The sequence below is a fragment of the Stegastes partitus genome, unplaced genomic scaffold (genome assembly GCF_000690725.1).
Source record: "Stegastes partitus isolate 25-593 unplaced genomic scaffold, Stegastes_partitus-1.0.2 Scaffold56, whole genome shotgun sequence".
NCBI lineage: Eukaryota > Metazoa > Chordata > Actinopteri > Pomacentridae > Stegastes > Stegastes partitus.
Genome location: NW_007577787.1, coordinates 931,183 through 950,673, shown reverse-complemented (window position 1 = coordinate 950,673; position 19,491 = coordinate 931,183). Strand labels below are relative to the sequence as shown.

The 19,491-nt window shown below is 41.0% G+C and overlaps 1 protein-coding gene across 1 annotated transcript; it reads right to left on the bottom strand.

Moving 5' to 3' along the window:
* Positions 1–6,317: 6,317 nt before the first annotated feature.
* Positions 6,318–18,340, bottom strand: LOC103352953 (protocadherin-17-like). Its single transcript, XM_008275670.1, has 4 exons — positions 15,872–18,340; positions 14,638–14,696; positions 14,311–14,480; positions 6,318–6,895 (listed from the first exon to the last, which is right to left on the bottom strand). Exons 1-4 carry the CDS (start codon positions 18,338–18,340, stop codon positions 6,318–6,320), a joined length of 3,276 nt encoding a protein of 1,091 aa, XP_008273892.1.
* Between the last annotated feature and the right edge of the window lie 1,151 nt (positions 18,341–19,491).

Here is a 19,491-nt window from a genome sequence, read left to right as displayed (position 1 = left end):
GTGAGGGAGATGTCAGTTGAGTACTCGTCTGTACACACCCACACAGTCCTCTGGCGAGGTTTAATCAGCCAAAACATAGTGAAAACACCTGTGTAGGTGGACCATGGGTGTACAAGGGCTTTAATACTCGTGAAACTGCAGCAAAATAGTGAACTTTTAACTGCAGCTTTGCATTATCCTTTTCACACCATCCATGACTGCTTATTTTTTGGTCTTGTGGGTCTGTCACAGTATTTCTGGATGCACTAAAGAGAGATTATACTGTAACAACTGGAGCAGGCTTACAACAAAACACAAATAAATGTGCATTGTGCATTGCAGGTGACCTATTACAAACAAGGCGGGCAATGAATTAAAATGCAAAGAAAACAATGTGTTCTATAGGAAGCAGCGATTGAAATACTTGTATAATGTGCTCATGCATTCAAACTTGAATAACCCCAGCTAATTCAAAGCGAAACCACCTCCAGCTAAGGTGGCTTCATCATTAACTGCACAGCTAACTTACAGGAAATGCTAATGAGAGTTTCTCCTCTTTAGCAGCTATAAAAGCTATACAAACCATGAAGCTTAACGTTCAATGTGCTCTAAAGAAGCTTTGTGACATCCTTATCTTTACCATTAACAATGTCAAGCAGCTGAACAGCGTGGAGGCCTGCTGTGTCTGAAAAGCCCAAGGATGGCACCCGCACGTCTGCATGTCAATTGGCCATCTTATTCAACATCTACCACTTTTGTCAGACAGACAGGTTTCGCGCTACACCAAACTGTGTATTGATTCAATAAACTGTATATCGATTCTAAAAGGCTGGGCATGTTTTCTATACTCAGTCTGGCTCTGTCTAGTGCCTCCTTTCTCTCTTTTCCATCTTATTTATGATGGCAGACAAAGCACTTAAAGGGTGAAGCTTTTTAGACTCAGGACTCTTGAGCATATGACAGAGCGCATTAGCTTTTCCACTTTATGCAGATATTGGCCCACTTTGTCACTAAAAAGGCATGTAGAGGACTATTTTTGCCCAATTCAAAGTGAGGAAAGTGTGTCATGACCCAGTAACACGTAGCGAAAACCTGTATGAAGTCCTGCCGGATCACTTCCTCATGCTATATATTCTCTTGGCGTTAGACATTATTCATGATTGACAGATTGGCGTGTATTTGAACTCGTCCCAGAGGAGAATGCCCTCGGTAACACCTTTTCTAACAAGCACTTAAACTGAAATGGTTGTGTCGCCAGGAATTTTTCCGTCAGATGGAGGGGGGTCAATAAAAAGGAATGTTAATTCCTGCGGGTCTGAATGAAAACTAAATGCAGTCAACAGTGGCATGCATCTTTTTTGAGAATGGAAGCCCAACAGTGTTTAAAGGACAGTATTTTGCGAAAGCCTCTTAGACTGCCCTGTCAAGTCTGTCTACCATTACAAAGGGGAAAATAAATTCTGAAAAGTGCTTTGCTTCAACACATGCATATCATTACGGCGCTACTTTGAATCCAAATTAAGGAAATCATTACTGAATAGTGAAAGTTGGCATGTACATTTATTTCCATGTCATTGTGCGCCGTAGAAATTTAACAACACATTAATCAATTTGTTTAACAGTTTGGCTTCTTCTCAGTGTGTTTTCGGCGAGGTTTCACAGTCATCTTCTTTGGCCAGAGTACTCTTGGTTTAGTCAGTAAAACAGCTCTATTTTCTCTCAGAAAAAAAAAAAAACACAAAGCTTTTCTAAGGTTCCACTGATGCACGAGGAAGAAAAAAAAAAAACTAAAAAACAGAAGCTATATTTCAATGTCACTGAGCAACATATTGCTCAATATTTCTCTGGAATTATTATAGCAACCAAAAAAGGTTCAGTAAATCTAGCTTGGGTAAAATGTGGATAACATTCTCAAGTTTGCGATCTGATTTAGAAAAACACTTCCTGATAAAACAATGGCAGTGACAAACCAAGTACTGCGAAGGTTTCTAATTTGGCAAGCTGTAGTCGAAGGCAGAAAACTAGGTTCAGCTTTTAGCTCCCCAATGATAAAAAGCACAATTTGCCAATGAAGGAAACAGGTTTTTGTGTACTTGCTGTGAGTAAGATGAGAGGATTGACCTCTTGATCTTTCGTCCTTACACTAAAAATAAGCAGGCAGTTTAGCTATAAGCAATAAAGATTAAAAAACACAGGGAACGGCTAACCTGGCTCTGTAACCTCTGCTTTGTTTTCTGTGCAAATTACCCAAACAAAATATCATATGTGAATTAGTGAGCTTTAGAGGTAGCGATAGGCGGATTTTGTTACCTTAGAGGCAGCCGGGCTTACTGGTTCCTCTGTCATTGTGCTAAGCTGAGGTAACCAAATGCTGACCGTGGAGTCATACACTGATCAGCCATAACATTAAAACCACCTGCGTAGTATTGTGAAGGTCCAACTCGTGCCTTGAAAACCATTTTTATCCATAAGGGGAATGGACACGGAGACTCTGAGGGAATCCTGTGGTGTCTGGCACCCCGGTGTTGGTTTATATGTGGGTTGCTGGGTGGGGTTTTTGTGGCTTGGACTCCAGCATATGCAAATGCTTGATCAGATTGGAATCTCGGTTGGGTCAAGGCCTTGGGCTCTGTGTCATCTTCCTTAAACCATACTGGAGCCCCCTCCCCCAACACTGTGCTACTGCCATGAGGGGTGTGCTTGAGCTGCAGCAATGTTTTAAGTGGGAGGGCATGTGTCAAAGTACATCCTCATCCACCGGGACTCAAGGTTTCTCCAGCAGAACATTGCTCTATAACAAGATAATCAATGTTAATCACTTCACCTGTCAGTGGTTTTAATGCTGTGGCTGACCGGTGTGTTCATCACGCCGACACGTGAAAGGCTGTGTTTCGCTTCCTCATCTAACTCACGGCAAGGAAAAAGCAATTCCTCAAATTTACTCCTCTAATCCAGATTTCAGCTAATGAAAATGACAGAAAATTGCTATTCAGAAAACGTATTAGTGTCATTTTTTTGGATCATGTCATGTCAAGGCGTTTTCATTTTCTGCTGGGAAAAGAAAGAAAGAAAGAAAAAAAGATTCACATCGTCAAGTGTTTCTAGTACACTTTAAAATCTTTCATTAAATATCACGCATTAATGGAACACTGAACGTACTCACGTTGCATTATCCAAAGTGATTCTTAAATTAAGAATAAACACAGAGGCGTCAAGTTTACACTGCCTAATGGTGTACAGTCGCAGCTATTTATATGCATGTTGGCTTTCTGCGGTTTAAAACTAACATGCAAATAAACCTGAAAGCGTTATTTTATAATTCACCCTGAAGGCACGCATGCTGTGTTCAGTGACATCACTCTGTTAAAAATGAAAACTACACTCTCAATATTGTTTACTGTTGTTTCCCCACCAACAGTTCTCAGCCAAGTGGAACCATCTCCCATAGAATTTAGTGGAGGTGGAAGACAAGCTCTTAATCGGCTGTGTTATTGAATTATTGAATTAAAAGCTTAAGTACTCAGGGTGAGCATGTCAATTTTTCACAACTGAATGGTACAGTGCTCATTCCATTTTCATCTCAATAGATCATTTGTGTATGTAAAATGTAGAAGAATGGAGGTATTACACAGATCAGTTTCATTGTCTGTAATTCCCTTTCACTGTGACTGTAATCATTCTGAGAGACAAGTCATATTCATCCAACACTGCATGCTAGGCCTTAATCTGCATTCAGCTCCCCTCAACAACATAACACTTTTTTTTTTTTTTTGTCAAGCAGCTGTACTGTAGCAAAGCGTTAATTAAGAAAAGGTTTGCTTCAAAGCAAATGCTGCATAATTATGGCAGAAGTGGAAGTTTAACCTGTTTTACATCCTTAAGTGATATAGTGTTAAAAAGTTGGAGGAGTAAGTGTCGCAGCAAATGGTTCAACCCTTTTCTACTTGACATTCCGCTCACCTGTCTTCATCCCCCGTGTTCTGAAACCCTGGGACTGATACAGATAAAATGATGTGATGTTTCTGTCTGTATTTCAATGGGATGAGTTGCTGTGACCCACGCAATCTCCCTCTCAAAGAGTATTTCAACTTATGCAGATGAGCTCATCAGAGCTGCCTGCTGAGATGAGACATCTAGGTCTGGAATTGTGTCAATACCAGCACCAAAACAAATGCAAATCAAAATCCAAATTAATGTGTTTTCCCTGAGGAGAAACTGAGTCGTACTTATAGTCAGCTCTCAGTAGATGACAGAATTCTGTTATCCAGAGCTCATGAAAAACAAGGCATTCTCAAACCGCTCACTGAGCCGGGGTACAAAAGTCAGTGTCTCCAGATGGAGAAACTAAACTAAACTAAACTAAGTAAAAAGAAACAGGAGGCTTTTGTCTGATTGTTTTACAGATGCAAAATAGTAAACATCCCTACATTTCCAGGATCCCCTAAGTTTAGTGATCCAGCTCGGTAAACATACAAACCGCGTTTATACTTAATCACTCCCATATAGACAAAGTCAGACAGATGTAGTGGATATGCTGTGTCTTCTGTAAATAGAATTACTCTGGGTAGAGCAACACTTATGTCCTCGTCTCCTGCTGGAATATACAAGCAGCAGCCATGTTTGTAAAGCAAGTTGTGTTTGGAGCGAAATGAGCAAATGGATGGATTGCAGCAGTTTAGCCCGTTCTAATATGTCTGCAGACCATGGCCTTCTGTCACTACTCCTACCCTTTCTGCATTTGATTGAATAGTAAATAGTGCACAATGCATACAAACAGCACATTTGCACACGCGCTCGTAATGAGGAAGACAGCAAATGATAGACATTTAATACACTCAATGAAAAGGCTCTGAAATTGCGCATATTAAACACCAGTGTCTCCTAACCTTGAGATCTTTTCAGCGAACGTGCTCTATTTCTTATTTGTCGTGTAAGTCTTTCTTTTTCTTTCTTTCTTTCTTTCTTTTTTTTTCATGCATAAACTTGTGATAACCTTTAATGCACTATTTGTTCAATCCTTCGCCGCTTGTGATGACCTACTTTCCCCCACAGGGATCATTAAAATTTCATTTTATCTAATCAAAGAACTCATTGCAAAAGTCCTTGCTTGTAACTGCTAGTTGCAGCTGAACATTAAGTTTTTTTTTTTTTTCCATTTTTGTTAAATTTATGCCTAGTCATTTGTCAGACACATTCATATTTAAACAAACCTGTAATCACAAGCAGACACTTACTGACAGCGGCTCTGATGACTTGGAATGCAACAAGAAAAAAAAAAATATCAGGGCAAAAGAAACGTATCCATCTCCACTGTATGATGCATATTTTAATAACAGCATTGAGCAGAGGAAGTCAACTCATCTTCTGTTGGGTGCACCACCACACAGTGCCTGCTTTTATTTGACTTTATTAAATATAAATAGCTGTGTAAAATGTCGATTGTGATTTTCCTAGAAGTTCCCGTAACTGAGATCTTGACTACTGCAGGGTAACATGTGCTGGTATACAGTATGTAGCTAAAGTTGGCACATTTGCGGAGTCACTAGTGCTATCTGTCATCAACACGTATGAAGCACCTCGTAGACACATTAATGCACTTCTCTCACATAGAACACGACAGCTTCGGATGTTCTCACCACTCGAAAATAAATTGCCTTCCATGCACACAGTGTATACAAATTTAATAAAATACACAACAAGTACAGTAGCCCACATTCACGTGTAAGCTCAGCTTATTTTCACATAAACTGCAGAGAGGACAACAATAAAATTACAAATACATTCTTAAAAAACTGTTTTTAGAGGAACCTCAAATGGTTTTATGAAAAGGGACATTCCCTGTTGCACCACCATTAACAGTTCATAAGACACTTCACTTTTTGAATTTTAACGTCACTGATATGTATTTTTCGTTGCCTGTGATATTCAAAGAGATGTTCCTTATACACTAAATGGAGACAGAAAGCTTCACTGTACAAAAGCAGACAGGACTCAATAGCGTAACAGTAGCAATTTGTTCAACAGCCTCACAAAATTGGAGTTTGAAATGTGTAAAATACAGACATCTAAATTGACAGGTACAGTACACCATGAAAACACTTGAAGTCAGGTAAGCACTGATTTCCCCCCCAAACCTTCACAGCAGTCAAGGACACATATTTCACCTAAAACACAACAAGTCACAAACTCAAATAAAACATACAAAGCAGATGGTTTTTGGTTATACAATGCGTGTCTGAACACCTCTGTGGGTCAAAATAAATCGCCTCTCGGTCGTTAATCTGTGATATCATCATCGCACCCCTGGCAGGTGAGAGCGAGTGGGATCGCCTGACCTGTCAGTTACCAGAGTCCCGCGGGTCGAGAGCACAATCTGACCCCCCACACTCCTGGCTGATGACAGAGCTGTGAATGAGGCTGCTTGACAGGGACTTAGGCCTGAGCTCGCAGGTCAGGTAGGGGGGCTCCTCCAATTCGGTGTGCAGTGGGGAGCACTGGCCATCTGGAGGGCCATAGGCACTGCTGTCTGAACCCCCGTCCCTCTCTTCTTTGGACTCTTGGTTGGCCAAGTCCAGGGGCATATTACTCTTGGTGGGACTACTGGACGCAGATGGACTCTCCTGTAGCGGTGGGCTTAGTGCACGCTGCGATTTTAAGTAAGGTTTGACATTGGCAACAAGGATTGTACTGTCCCGCTGTTCCTTTCCAAACGTGCTGAGGGTTTTTCTGCTGTTGCAGCTGATGGTGCCATAAATCTCTGTCTCTACCATGGCATCCATTCCCACAGGGATGAAAAGGTTGGTACGATTATCGGCGCTGTCTGCTTGGCTTCCTACCCGTAACTTTGGCATCCAGCATCTGTCAGAATGTCCCAGTGCACGACATTCATCGGTGCAGTGGACTGATTTGTCTTGCTCTGAAAGAAACAGTTAAACATTTGTTATTGGACCCTGCAGGGGTACGTATAAGCAACCTAGGAGAAAATGTAGATGACATTTTGAGGGATAAGCAGCAACATGAAAACAGAGCAAACAAAGACAAATTCGTAGACTATTTTTAAAATCCTACTAATAACTACAGTATCTTAGTCGATATATGCTTTTTCCGCACGTCACTAGAAATTTTCGGAAAGAAAAAGCTACGGCTATGGGTTCAAATTTAGCACTGTGTCTCTTAAGTGCATGTTTTTCCATCCTAAAAATTCCTCACAATGCAATCTTAAAGTAATGATACTCAACAATGTCATACAAAAAAAAATACAAAATAAAAAATTCACTTCACATTTTTTTCTCTTTCTGGTCAATGCTGCAAATGCGTGATTCATCCTATTTATGAAACCTTTTCCCTCTACCGTTCTCAACAACCTGTGTAGGTGTTTCCTGGAAAATATCATCTGGTGCAGAGGAAGTGATGTTTTATCATTTACATTTCCATCAGAAGTAGTCTGTGTGAATTATAAACAGAAAAACAAGCATGAAATTTGCATGTCTATATTCAACATTTCTGACCAGAGAGTCGTGTGGCTTTCTGCAGTTAAGATGATGTTTGTTAAGAGCATTGTTCAGGCTCATTATACTCTTGTGTTTTGAAAAACTTTAGATGGCTATTTACAGGTGTTCATTTTGGGTTTTCAATCTAAGAAACTGATTAACAGTAAAAGAACAGTTGAAGTTAGACTTTGGAAACATCATTAGCACCACAAGCGCTCATTAGTTTGACCTTTAGTACTTTTTGTAATTATTTTAAGGGTTTCTGATGCATAATCAGGAGCTCATTTGCATTTCTTGCCTGTTTTTTTTTTCATTCTACTTCTGATTGGTAGATGCATATTGTGAACTCTGTTGTATTTTCAGCTCTTGTTAACTGTAAGCAGTCATCAACGCTTTTCCTCTGAGCATGAAACACAACAATGCATGTGTGAGGAAGCAAACATATGGAACTGATATGCTTCTATTTTGGGTGCAAAAATGCAGACACGATCAGCTTAACATACAGTTCACATTAACAGACAAACACTATTTACGTCACTTGGTTGCAAAAAAAACAAAAAAAACTTGTCTTCCCAACAACATATTAATGATTGAAGCAGTTTCCTAAATATTCCATGACTGTAGTAGCCTGTGTCGGATTCGCTGATGTTGCACAGAACCAGCCTGCACAACATGCACAAGTGTATTAGTGTCAGTAATAAAAAGTGAAGAGATAGCCAAGGCTCTATCTTTGTGCCATAACTCAGCCTTTTACATTTCACACCACACCTAACCCTGAAGGCATAAAATAAGCACACAAAAAGCAACACATACAAGAAGTCAATTTCCACAGTGTTATGATGTAGAAGGTGTAATTTTTTTTTTCTTCTTCTTCTTCTGAGGCCATTACTATGAAAACCAATCTGACAATGATGCATCGAGGAGTTTTGCATGTATGGGCGTGATGGAAAATGTCAAACATGTCTTTGTAAATTGGCAGTAAATAATAGTTTTCCTTCATTTGTTATACACAGAAATGAAACAGCAATTTCATCTGTAAAATTAATAATTTCAAGCAATCCTCCTGTTGTTCTGTTGACTGATTTAATTTAACTCTAATGTGTTCTCTTTGCCGCGATAGCCATGAAGTTGTAACAGCCTTTCATAGAAATTCAAATAATGATCACAGAATTGATTTGATTTCGGTTTGGGTGTCGTACATCGTGCCTTCCGTCGAAATATCCAAGAAATGAATAAATGAGCCTACGCAAAGAGGAATACACAGACGGAAATATCACACGGCACATCTACAACATCTCTGTTTTCATCCAGACGTATCGTCCCACAGGAGCCAGATATTTTTTTTTTTTGTGAAATAATGTGGCAGAAAATCAAGAAAATTCTCATATCTGGTTTCTCATATCGCATTCCTTCATGAAGCCACATTCTCCGTTCATGGAAAACAAAGAATTCCAAACTTTTTTTTTTTTTTTGGCTTTTATGAAAATTACCACAATGTTTCATTGATTATCTGACGCTACTTTGATAAACTCCTCAGTCTATAAATAAGGCTCGTCTGTCTCGCTCACATGCCATTCTGTGATATCAAAGACCACGAGGCAAGTGACTAACTGTGAATGAGACACTTGATCTCATTGTGAAACCTGGCTCTGATGAGGATGAGACTATCAGCCCTGGAAACGAGAGGAAGCTCCACACGACGGGGCTCTTCCTCGAGGAGGTGGGGAGATCCTCACGTTCAAAGGCAACAGTGCCTTCCTCGTGCACCAGCCTCAGCCAGTTTGCTGGAGGATACACACACCCAAGGAGGAAGTTCAAACAACAACAACAACGAGAAAAAAAAAAAAAAAAAAAAAAGATACCTTCACTGTGGCGCAACCCCCAAGAGATGTGAAAAAGCAGCACCGTGTTCCACACATGCAATGTGAAGCGCATTTGCAAAGTAGATGCCACAACTATCACATACTGCCGCTCAAGTCTATTAACACCTACACAAGCACGCCAACGCGTAGCCATAGGATACAATGGAGCTGCTAATTATGCTATGACTGGGCAGAGTTAAAGGGGCTTGCTAATTCTATATCAGAACTATTTTGCAGGTTTAGTGCCTACAGGAAGAGCAGCCTCTACACTTTAGTCCAAAAAAAAAGTAAAAAATGCCAGAAAAAAAAAGTATACCATATATCCTCTGTGGGCTTAGAGTCATTACTTGTGCATTTATATGTGCATGTTAAATAGTTTTGGAATAGTGGGTGTCGTTGTGTATTACTGCTAATTGTAGATGGAGTTGTCACTTTTTGTCAGTATATACAGGCTGCTTTGTGTTCATCAGGCTGCTTTCTTGACAAAGACCTTGTACATCAAACTGTTGCATCAATACAGGTTTTTTTTTTTTGGGAGCTTCCAGATTTCACTGAGAAAAAAAAACAAACATTTCCATAAACATAAGGTTTTGTTGCTGTGCGACTGCACCCAGCCAGATGAATGTAAAGGATGTGAAAAAGTGTGGTTTTCATTCTTGGTGAAATAAAATCAGTCAGTTTGAACCATAAGCACAGCCAATCCTGTTCATATGTAAAGGTTTCAAACGATATATTGACTGTTCAGCTCAGATAGAACTAAATGTGTGGTACTGTTAGTCAGTTTTAGTCACTTTTAAAGGACGTGGAAATTTGCCCCCCAAAATAACAAAGCTGTCTTTTATTCAAACTTAAAGCCAGAGTGTGGGACTTCCACATACAAATTAATGTCTATTACATTCAAGCTCTTGTCAAATGAGGTCCTACGATGCTAATTATGCCTTTCATCGACAGGCATTTTGAAATATACCAAAGGTTTAAATCTGGTTTCTGTGGTAACATTCCTGCGTTGGTGCACCAGTAGCAATGTATTGTACATCAACCGGCGATGACTGGTTTGCCAGAGCAACCATAGCGACAAGAGGCAGATTAGGCTACAGCAACGAGGATTATGGCTGGAAAAATCTAGGAAGCATCCAAAAAAAAAGTTCCTGACGCTTGAGATAAAGACGAAACTCGACATTCGGAGAAGGGATGACAGTCTAAAAGGGAAAGCGTTTACTCTCGCTGCAAAAACGTACAAACAGTCCACGTTGCGGCTTTAATAAAAGATTTACGATATTGTCATGCGCTTTTTCGTTTGACAGTTTTTGTAATACCGTTTTGTGTTGGGTTTTTTTTTGTTGTTGTAACAATGCTTTTATGCAGCTCTCTTTGTCGGGACTCTCAAAAACAGAGAGGAAATCAAAAAGGAGATTTGCTCAGATCACAGTAATTGTCAGTATTTGATAAATTGTGTTTTTTTTAATACATTATATCCAGTCAGTCAGGTGTTTGCTAAACAACACACTCTGTGATTATAGTAAAAATTAGCAGCAAAGTAGTCTTTTGTTTATAATTTCTTGACTCCTTAAACTGCAATCGTGCCTGTTTAAACACAACTAAAGTTTACAAGCCAGCTTTGCTCTTAGTTCTAAGCTGCAGACACAGAATATTTCACTTCATGCTACAAGTTTTATGAACTTCTATTGTAAAATTTTTAGCAGAAACTATTCAGGCGCCATGTCAGGATAACGCCTATAAGCTCCGGATGCATTTTTATAAAGGAGAACTAAATGATTTCTTTGATTTGGCAAAAAAAACGCAATACAGATCCTGCATATTGTAAGAGTTACGCTTTGATGCATCTACACCCCAGATTACAGTCCTGTGCCCCGTGCATTTGTGTTTCTTTCTCCTAGCGCCATAGAGAAAAAAGTATTTTTTTTTTATGCACAGATACACAAGGCCAGAACAATAAGCATAAGCAAGGAGAAGCAGGGAGATGCTGAATTCATTTCCATGGTACCTATCACCGCTGCGGAGGAGCTAGCAGATGATGCTGATGCAAAGGGATGTATGTGCTTAGAAGGTACAGCAACAACAGAGTAAGGTATTCTCTTTTTTTTTTTCTTTTTCCATTTGCGCCATTGTGTCTCGCTGTACAACAGAAGTAATTGAAGGTCTGAGTCTGCTTATTTTTCTGAGTTTATTCTTAATGAGGTAGTGCTTTACATTAGAGGCTCCTTGTTAAGCATTTATTAACATTCAATACATGCTGGATAACACATATTAATGTAGTTCTAAGTAGATGTAAGGGCATCTGTAAGTGGTTGTTAATATTAGAACATCTCCTCTAAGGTCCAATATTTTTTATTTAATGTTCTTAAAATTATTCTGTGACTGTGTTTTACTCTGTTGCTTTGCAGTGTCTGTAAATAAACCAACCTCCTTCAAGTTATAGTTGCTAAAAAAATACATTATTAAACACTTATATCTGTTTACAACTACATTGTATTGCATTGGACGCCGTTTAATAAGTGTTATACTGCGATGAATGCCAAATAGGGAATGAAAAATTGAAGTGTTACGCCTAATGCTTACAAGGGATAAGGATTTGTAATCACACCTTCATGATCACACACTGTTGGTATTTTTTATTACACACATGGTATAAGTAAGTTAGTAATTAGTTGCACCAACTTGCAATAGCTAAATATATTGGAGTGTTGTCAGCTGCTAGAAATTTATATTATTTAGCTATGTAAGTGCTGAAGGAACAGGTGAGTAGGAAAAAAGTGTTTTCCTCTGTTCCGCCTGTCATTAGCGTTCCATTTTACATTTCATCACCGAATAAAATTTTGTTAAATAATAGCTTTGAAAAAAAAAAAAAATGACTGAGTTACACAATGGCTTTATGTAGTCCGCTGCATTAACACAGTCACATAACACAATCATGACAAAGTGACAAATAGCTGTGATCTTATGGGCAAATGCAGAATGGAACAATAACAGGTTCTCAAAAAAAAAACAACCAAAAAAAAAAAAAACAAAGACACTGCCTGCCCATTATAAATAGAATCAGAGAAAGCCTAGCAACATACCCACTGTGCATCTGGTGTCTGTGAGAGTGAATAAATATTCAGAGTGCATGATAGTGGAAGCTGCACAGGTGCATATATTACCTGTATCAAAGCAGCCAGGAGACTAGAGGGATGGTAAAGGTAAAGACATAAAAGCAATACTACTTAACCCACAAGCTTTTGTGTTGGTGCATTTGGAACTAAAATTCTGTGGTGTCTCCATTTTGGATAATAGTGCTATCTTGTCTAAATCTGCAAAACAGTGGCTTTGTTGTTCAATAAATGTACCTGTATATTGTGTGTGTGTCTCTGTGTGTGTGTGTGTGTGAGAGAGAGAGAGAGAGAGAGAGAGTGAGAGACAGAAGGAGTGTGTGGGTTGGAGGGTGATGTTTTTGTGTGATCAAGTCTAAGGCATAATGCATAATGTAGATCTTCCATCTTGTACTCAGCAGACAGTGACACCATTTAATGTTCAACTGACCAACCCCTCAAGAGAGAACGCAATTTAATCTAACCATTAGTTTTGCTTCTTAACCACATTGCTCACATGCAAACAGCAAAAGGCATTAGCAAAGCATATCGATATTAAAAGTAATGCTCCCACTTCATGGCATTTCTCCCGTCTTACCAGTGCAGGCCTATAAATTAACTGACATCCCTGTCAAGCGAGCGTCAGCGCTACACTTGTAAATATTCATGTTCACATGTACAAAACATCACTTTCAATATCTCTCCATGTGATTGGCCTTAGAACTTGGGTTGAATCAGATTCAGGAATGTGCTGCAAAAAAAAAAAAAAAAAAAATAAAAAATTGTGATTGAATTTACACCTCCCACAGAGTCAAGTTTGGTCTGCCATAATTTCTCATAGCACACACACACACGCACATTCACACATATAAAGTGAGATAGATAGAGAGAGGGAGATTGGTGCATCCTTCTGGAAGCCGCAAGAGTGTTTCCATCTCTGCCCTCCTGAGCATGCTGCAAACAAACAGTTCATAGCAATGTAAATGGTGTGGAAAGTGCTGCATAGGGACATGATGACCACAGCCATTCTCTTCCAAGGCGCAGACAAGGAAATGAGAAACATCACCACTTCACTCAAGTCCTCCATTATCTTTTATCTTGCCTGTGAGAGTTACTTTCATATTTTCAGTTTATAGCTAAATATATCAGTCCCTATCAGGTCAGCCAGGTTGCAACAGATTGACAGTCATCTATGATTATACTCCCGGCACTGAGGATCTTTTCAGATTTGTGAAATAAAATTTAACTTTTCTATTTTCAGTTGTAAAAGCGAGCACCTCTCAAAACAGTGTAACCACAGCAAAACCAATAATAACTGAGAAAATCTTTCCAAGCAAAAGGTGGAAACACTCTGTCATGTTGCACCAGAAATATCTGTCATTTTGCACCGCAAGTGTCTATCATGCTTTCTTGTCTCCGTCGTGTTATTCAAGACATGCATGCGACGAATCTGTGTTCAAATAATGACATGATCAAAAGAGACACAGACGGAGGTACACTTTGCCATGCATATGAGTTTGTTTGATGGCTAAATCAGACAGAAGATGTTTGAAAAATTCTACCTTCAGCCAATGGACTCTTTTATCCCTTTAAACTACTATCTACCTTCCACTCTGGTGCCTTCATGCAATCTTTGAAACACAGCTCATGCTGTCTGCAATGTAAAGTGGAACAAAGTAATACTACCTGCTGCAGCTACAGCATCTAATCACAGTGTGGATTTACCTCTTCCACGTTGATGGAAGACACGCATTGGGTTCATTGGCTGCTCTCAGAAGCTGGTAGAGCTCCACTTAAACAGCAGCGAGCTGCATGCACGTTCTCGCCGCATAAAGTAAAAAGAATGTCTGGTACAAGAGTCAGTTAGGCACCTTCAAGATGTCCACTCACCCTGCTCAAAAGGCTGGCCATTAACTGCTGTTGCTTTCATCTTGAGGGCCTCCCTGGCAGACGTGTCGCAGTGTGAGCCTTTATTAGTATCCTGGTCACTATCAGCCTGGTCACTATCACCATGGCCACTGTCTCGGAGGCTTGCTCGTTCTGCATCCTTAAATGTTGAGCTGCAGCAGAATGGAAGGAGGAAAAAAAAAAAAAAAAACATAACTTATCATTACCTCTATGTGAGGGCTCCTATTTGATAGCCATAGTCAGCTGGCTTGGTACAAAGATGAAGAAGCTAAAAGCACTGGTCAGGAAGATTTTGGATAGTGCTCTTACCTTTGAACAAATGGCTGCCTGCTGCCAGCATAATTGGGCTCTGAGGGGAAATTTTCAGTCTAGAAACAAAAAGAAAATAATATTTTTGCATTGACCATGTTAAAATTTTCAACAATAGCCCAAGCTGCATGAGATTGAGAGAGGAAAAGAAATGTATTTATCTAGAGTTTTTTTTCTTCTTCTTCTTCTTTTTTTTTTTCCTTTTTTGGATTTTTATATCTTTATAATTGCATCTAAAAGATGTCAATAAAGCCACTGAGCACCTGCCAGTGATGACGGCATGATAAGAACAAATCTCCATTGTGACCATATGTGCTCTCCTTGGCAAGGCCACTGTCATCAGCATCCTTTTCCCCCTATCTTGAGAATAATGTGTTTGTGCTGATCACACCCACATACCCTAGTGACTGGTGACAGTGCCAGGCCTTGTCATCTGTGTTATCATCTCCAAATGAGACTGTCTGCGAGACTGTCCTAGATATTTACATCGTTTACAACAGATAATTCTGCTGTGCTAAACAGCGCTACAAGCCCATGCTGTCAAATTAGCATGTTAGCTGGCTCGTGTATTCAACCCTGCCTACAAGGCAAGGCTGGACCCTATTAATGGCCTTATCTTGCCAACTTTGGATGCGGATGAGTGAATCTGGCCCATATTTGCGGGGAGCGAAAAATGCGATTGTAAGGTTATGCTGTGTGCATCTAGCTGTCTGGTGCACATTGGTTCAGTAATGTGATCAGACAAGCTGCTCAAACACCTGTCCAATCCCACATTTCAGGCAAGGTTTTGTTTTCACTCTATAGCAGTGAATCTGGCAGGGTCACAGCAGCCTTGTTCAAGACTCACACTGTTTGCATGTCTAACTGTGAGGACTTTCTGATTATGAAGACCAACTGTACCATTTTGCAAGAGAGGACTTACAATGGAGCAATTTCAAAAAATGATTCTCAGATACAGATAGGCAAAAAGGCTCTCTTTTAGAGGGGTATCGTTTTAAAACACGTGAATGACATTCAGCGTTTATAGTTGCCATATCATGCTTTATGTGCAGGGAATATAGTGTCACAACACAGAGAGAGAAAAAGTGAAAATAATGATGTCTCCTCACAGTGTCAGAGTTTCTCTTTTTTCAGTCGATTACTTTTCTTTTGTCAGATTTATGTGGCAAAGCAGTGTGCGCAGATAAGCAAGAATAAAGGGCAGATAAAGAATACGGTGCAGCATCCTCCTTACCTGTATCACTGACATCCTATTCGCTGGAGTGTCTGTGCTAAGCCCGGCAAAGCTGGAGTGGCAACCTGCCCTGGGGACTGTCAGGCTGTTAGGGGTGGTTTTCAGGTACATGACCTCTGACCTGGGCAGAGTGAGTGGCAGAGGGCTCTGGTAGTCAAAACATATTGGTGAGGTGATGAGAGACGGGCTGCTCACCACATTCATCCGACTGGCAGAATCTCTCTCCTCCATCTCACTCTGCACCAGCATGATGTCACTCTTGTTGATCCTTTTCTTTTTTCCCTTTCCCACTGGAGGATTGGAGTACTCAGCCATGCGGCAGTTATAATTCCCAGTCTCCTTATCTTGATGCTTGGACTTGACAGCGATGGCGGTCATGACTGCTAAGAGCATGACAGAGATAATGCAGAGGGTAACTATGAGGGGCAGGGACACATCCCAGTGCTGCTGTTCCCCACTCGCGCTGGAACCCCCTCCTGCTGCTGTTTCTGTGTTCGCCTTAATGATCAGCTTAGCCACGGCAGATAAGGGGGGCTTGCCATGGTCAGTTACCTTCACCACCAGCTCAACTACCGGGGCAACCTCCTCCCAGAGAGCATGGGCAGTTCGAACCTCTCCTCCCACCGGATCCATCTCAAACAGGTGGTCGTCATTTCCCTCGGTGATCTCGTAGGTTAAGTGTCCACTTTCTCCGTGGTCGTGGTCCACTGCTTTTACTGTAGCCACAATGTAACCGATGCCTACATTTCTAGGCACTGGGATTTCAGCCGTATCGTTTTGCAGAAGAGGCAAAATAATAACCGGAAGATTGTCGTTGACGTCGAGGACGTTGACTCGAACTGTGGAGGTGCTCTCCATGTGAGGGGATCCTCCATCTTTAGCCTGAACTTTGAACTCAAAGGATTTCGTTTGCTCGTAATTGAAAGAGCGAGAGGCATATATGGCTCCGTTGGTGGGATTCACAGACACGTATGTGTACACAGAAACATCTCCTATGTGTGACGGCAGGATGGAGTACGATACTGTTCCATTTCGACCTACATCTGGGTCGTGGGCCAGAACGGAGCCCAAATACTCCCCTGGGATGTTGTTCTCAGGCACCTGTAGCACATAAACTGTCTTTGTAAAGCGTGGTGCATTGTCATTCTCGTCCAGGATTTTCACAGTAAAGGACTTAGTGTAGTTTAAAGAAGGGATCCCATTGTCTCTGGCCACAATCGTAACATTGTACTCATCTTTCATCTCCCTGTCTAGAGGTCTATCTGTGAGCAGTGTGTAGAAGTTATCATTGTTTTCCTGCAGTCTGAAGGGTACGTTTCCCAGCACCCTGCACTGGAGCTGACCGTTGCGGCCCGAGTCTTTATCTGTCACTCTGACCAGAGCTATGACAGATTCAGGAGGTGCTGCCTCGCTGATGGCTCCCTGCCGGACGGAAACAAAACTTATTATTGGCGAGTTGTCATTTTTGTCAAGCACTTTGACAGTAATTTTGCAGTGGCCTGGTATCGGGTTGGGCCCCAGATCCTTAGCCTGCACATCAAACTCTATGATTGGATTCTCTTCATAGTCAATCTCTCCCTGGACCTTGATGACGCCAGTATTGGGGTCAATGGAGAACAAATCTTGTATTCGCTCAGATGCATATCCAGTGAAGGAGTAGACCACCTGCCCGTTGCTTCCCTCATCTTGGTCGGTGGCGTTCAAATCAATCAGCACTTTTCCAGGGGGGGAATTCTCCGGAATCTCTATCACGTAGGAGGATTTTTCAAAAACTGGGCTATTGTCATTCGAATCAGTCACTCTGACGTTGATCTGCATGGAGCCTGATCTCGGATACTCCCCACCGTCAATTGCTGTGAGTAGAAGGGTGTGATGGCTCTGATCCTCCCTATCCAGAGGTCTCTGAACCACCAGCTCCGGATATATAGTCCCGTCACCCCTCACTTTTAAATCCAGAGAAAATGTATTGTAATCATCTCTTGTGACCTGGTAGGTCTTGATCCCATTTTCCCCAGAATCTGAGTCATGTGCAATAGTGAGAGGGAAGCGCGTCCCAGCAGCTGCGTTTTCAGAAATATCAATATTAACATGATCTGAGGGGAAACTGGGCGAGTTGTCATTGATGTCCTGTATATCAATCTTGATCATGCATATTTCCTTGTCGTTGGCAAACACCTCCATGGAGAGCTGGCACTTTGGGTTGCGCCTGCATAACGTTTCCCTGTCAATCCTTTGTTTGGTGAAGATTAGTCCACTCTCCGGGTCAACATCCACCAGATGTGGTGCAGAATTCTCCAGCACTCTGAAGTTAGATTTTTTCCCTCTCTCCATGGTCCCATATCCAGCATCTTTCGCTATATTACCTATCACAGTTCCAGGTCCTTGCTCCTCCGGGACGGAATAATTGAGATTTTTCAATGTCAGGGCTTTAACCCACAGCAGAAAGAAAATGGGTACAGAGAGACGCATCCCTTCAACTGGATATGCAGTAGTGGCAGACGGAGAAAAAAAAAAAAGGAAAAAAATCCTCGTTGACTTTCAACCTGTTGATTACGGCAAACCTAGAGAACTAAACCCAAACCAGGCGTGCGGTTGACGCCGATCTCACACTAATTAGGTATTGAATCGATTTGTGAGCGGTTATCCCTTTTTAGATGGCTATTTGAAACCTCTTTCACATGCCGATCGGCTATGATGAACTCTTTCTGTAAACAAAGATGACCGCCCGACGACACCTGATGTATGAATTAAATATCAAATTCCACATAGTGTGCGAGAAAATGTTTTTCTTTTTTTTGTGTGTTTTTTTTCCCCATCCACCTTCACTGTGGGACTTAATGAATAATCGATGGCTATAAAGTATTAATATTCCCCACTGCATCCAAGGTTAAAGCGTTTGAATCTCTGTGGTGAAGGTTAGACCGTAGCTTACAAAAGCGCATTGCCCTCATGCGACATCTACACCTAGGCTACAGCAAAAAATACTGACATGCCCGTTCAAAATGCAGCATTGCCCCCGATGTTACCATTCACAATGCATTTACTTTCTTCCCGGTGCGGCACACTGTTGCATATGGGTTCTGCCCGTGTAGCACATACAGCCTACCCATGCCACACGCACAAGAAAAAGGAGGAAAAAAGTGGAATAAAAGCAAGGATGTGGAGCCGTTTTACTCCTGTCCCAACCTTTTGTTGTTCCCGTCATTCAAGAGCATCTATAGCACGGCTGCGACTTTTGCCCGATGATTGTCCTATAATCAGTCCAGTAATCCCATAATCCAGTCCAATTGGACCCAGTGTTCTTGCATCCTTCATTCGGACAATGCTCATCTGCACTGCCCCCTTCGTAAAAAAAAAACCAGCCAGGAAAAAAAAAGAAAAACACAGCAAAATTAGAAGAAGAAGAAAAAAGAAAAAAAAAAAACCAGGAGGAGATTTCTGATAATCAAAATTAATCGCTTTTTCCCCCCCTTGCGCTCAGTTCTCTCCGCGTCAACTGTTGAAACCTGCTCCCTTCACAGTGAGCTGATCTGACCGGAATCCTCTCGACGCCTTTATGACAGACTCCGGTGTATTTCTTGGTGCATTTAACATAGTTTCTGATCGTCTTCCAGAAAATG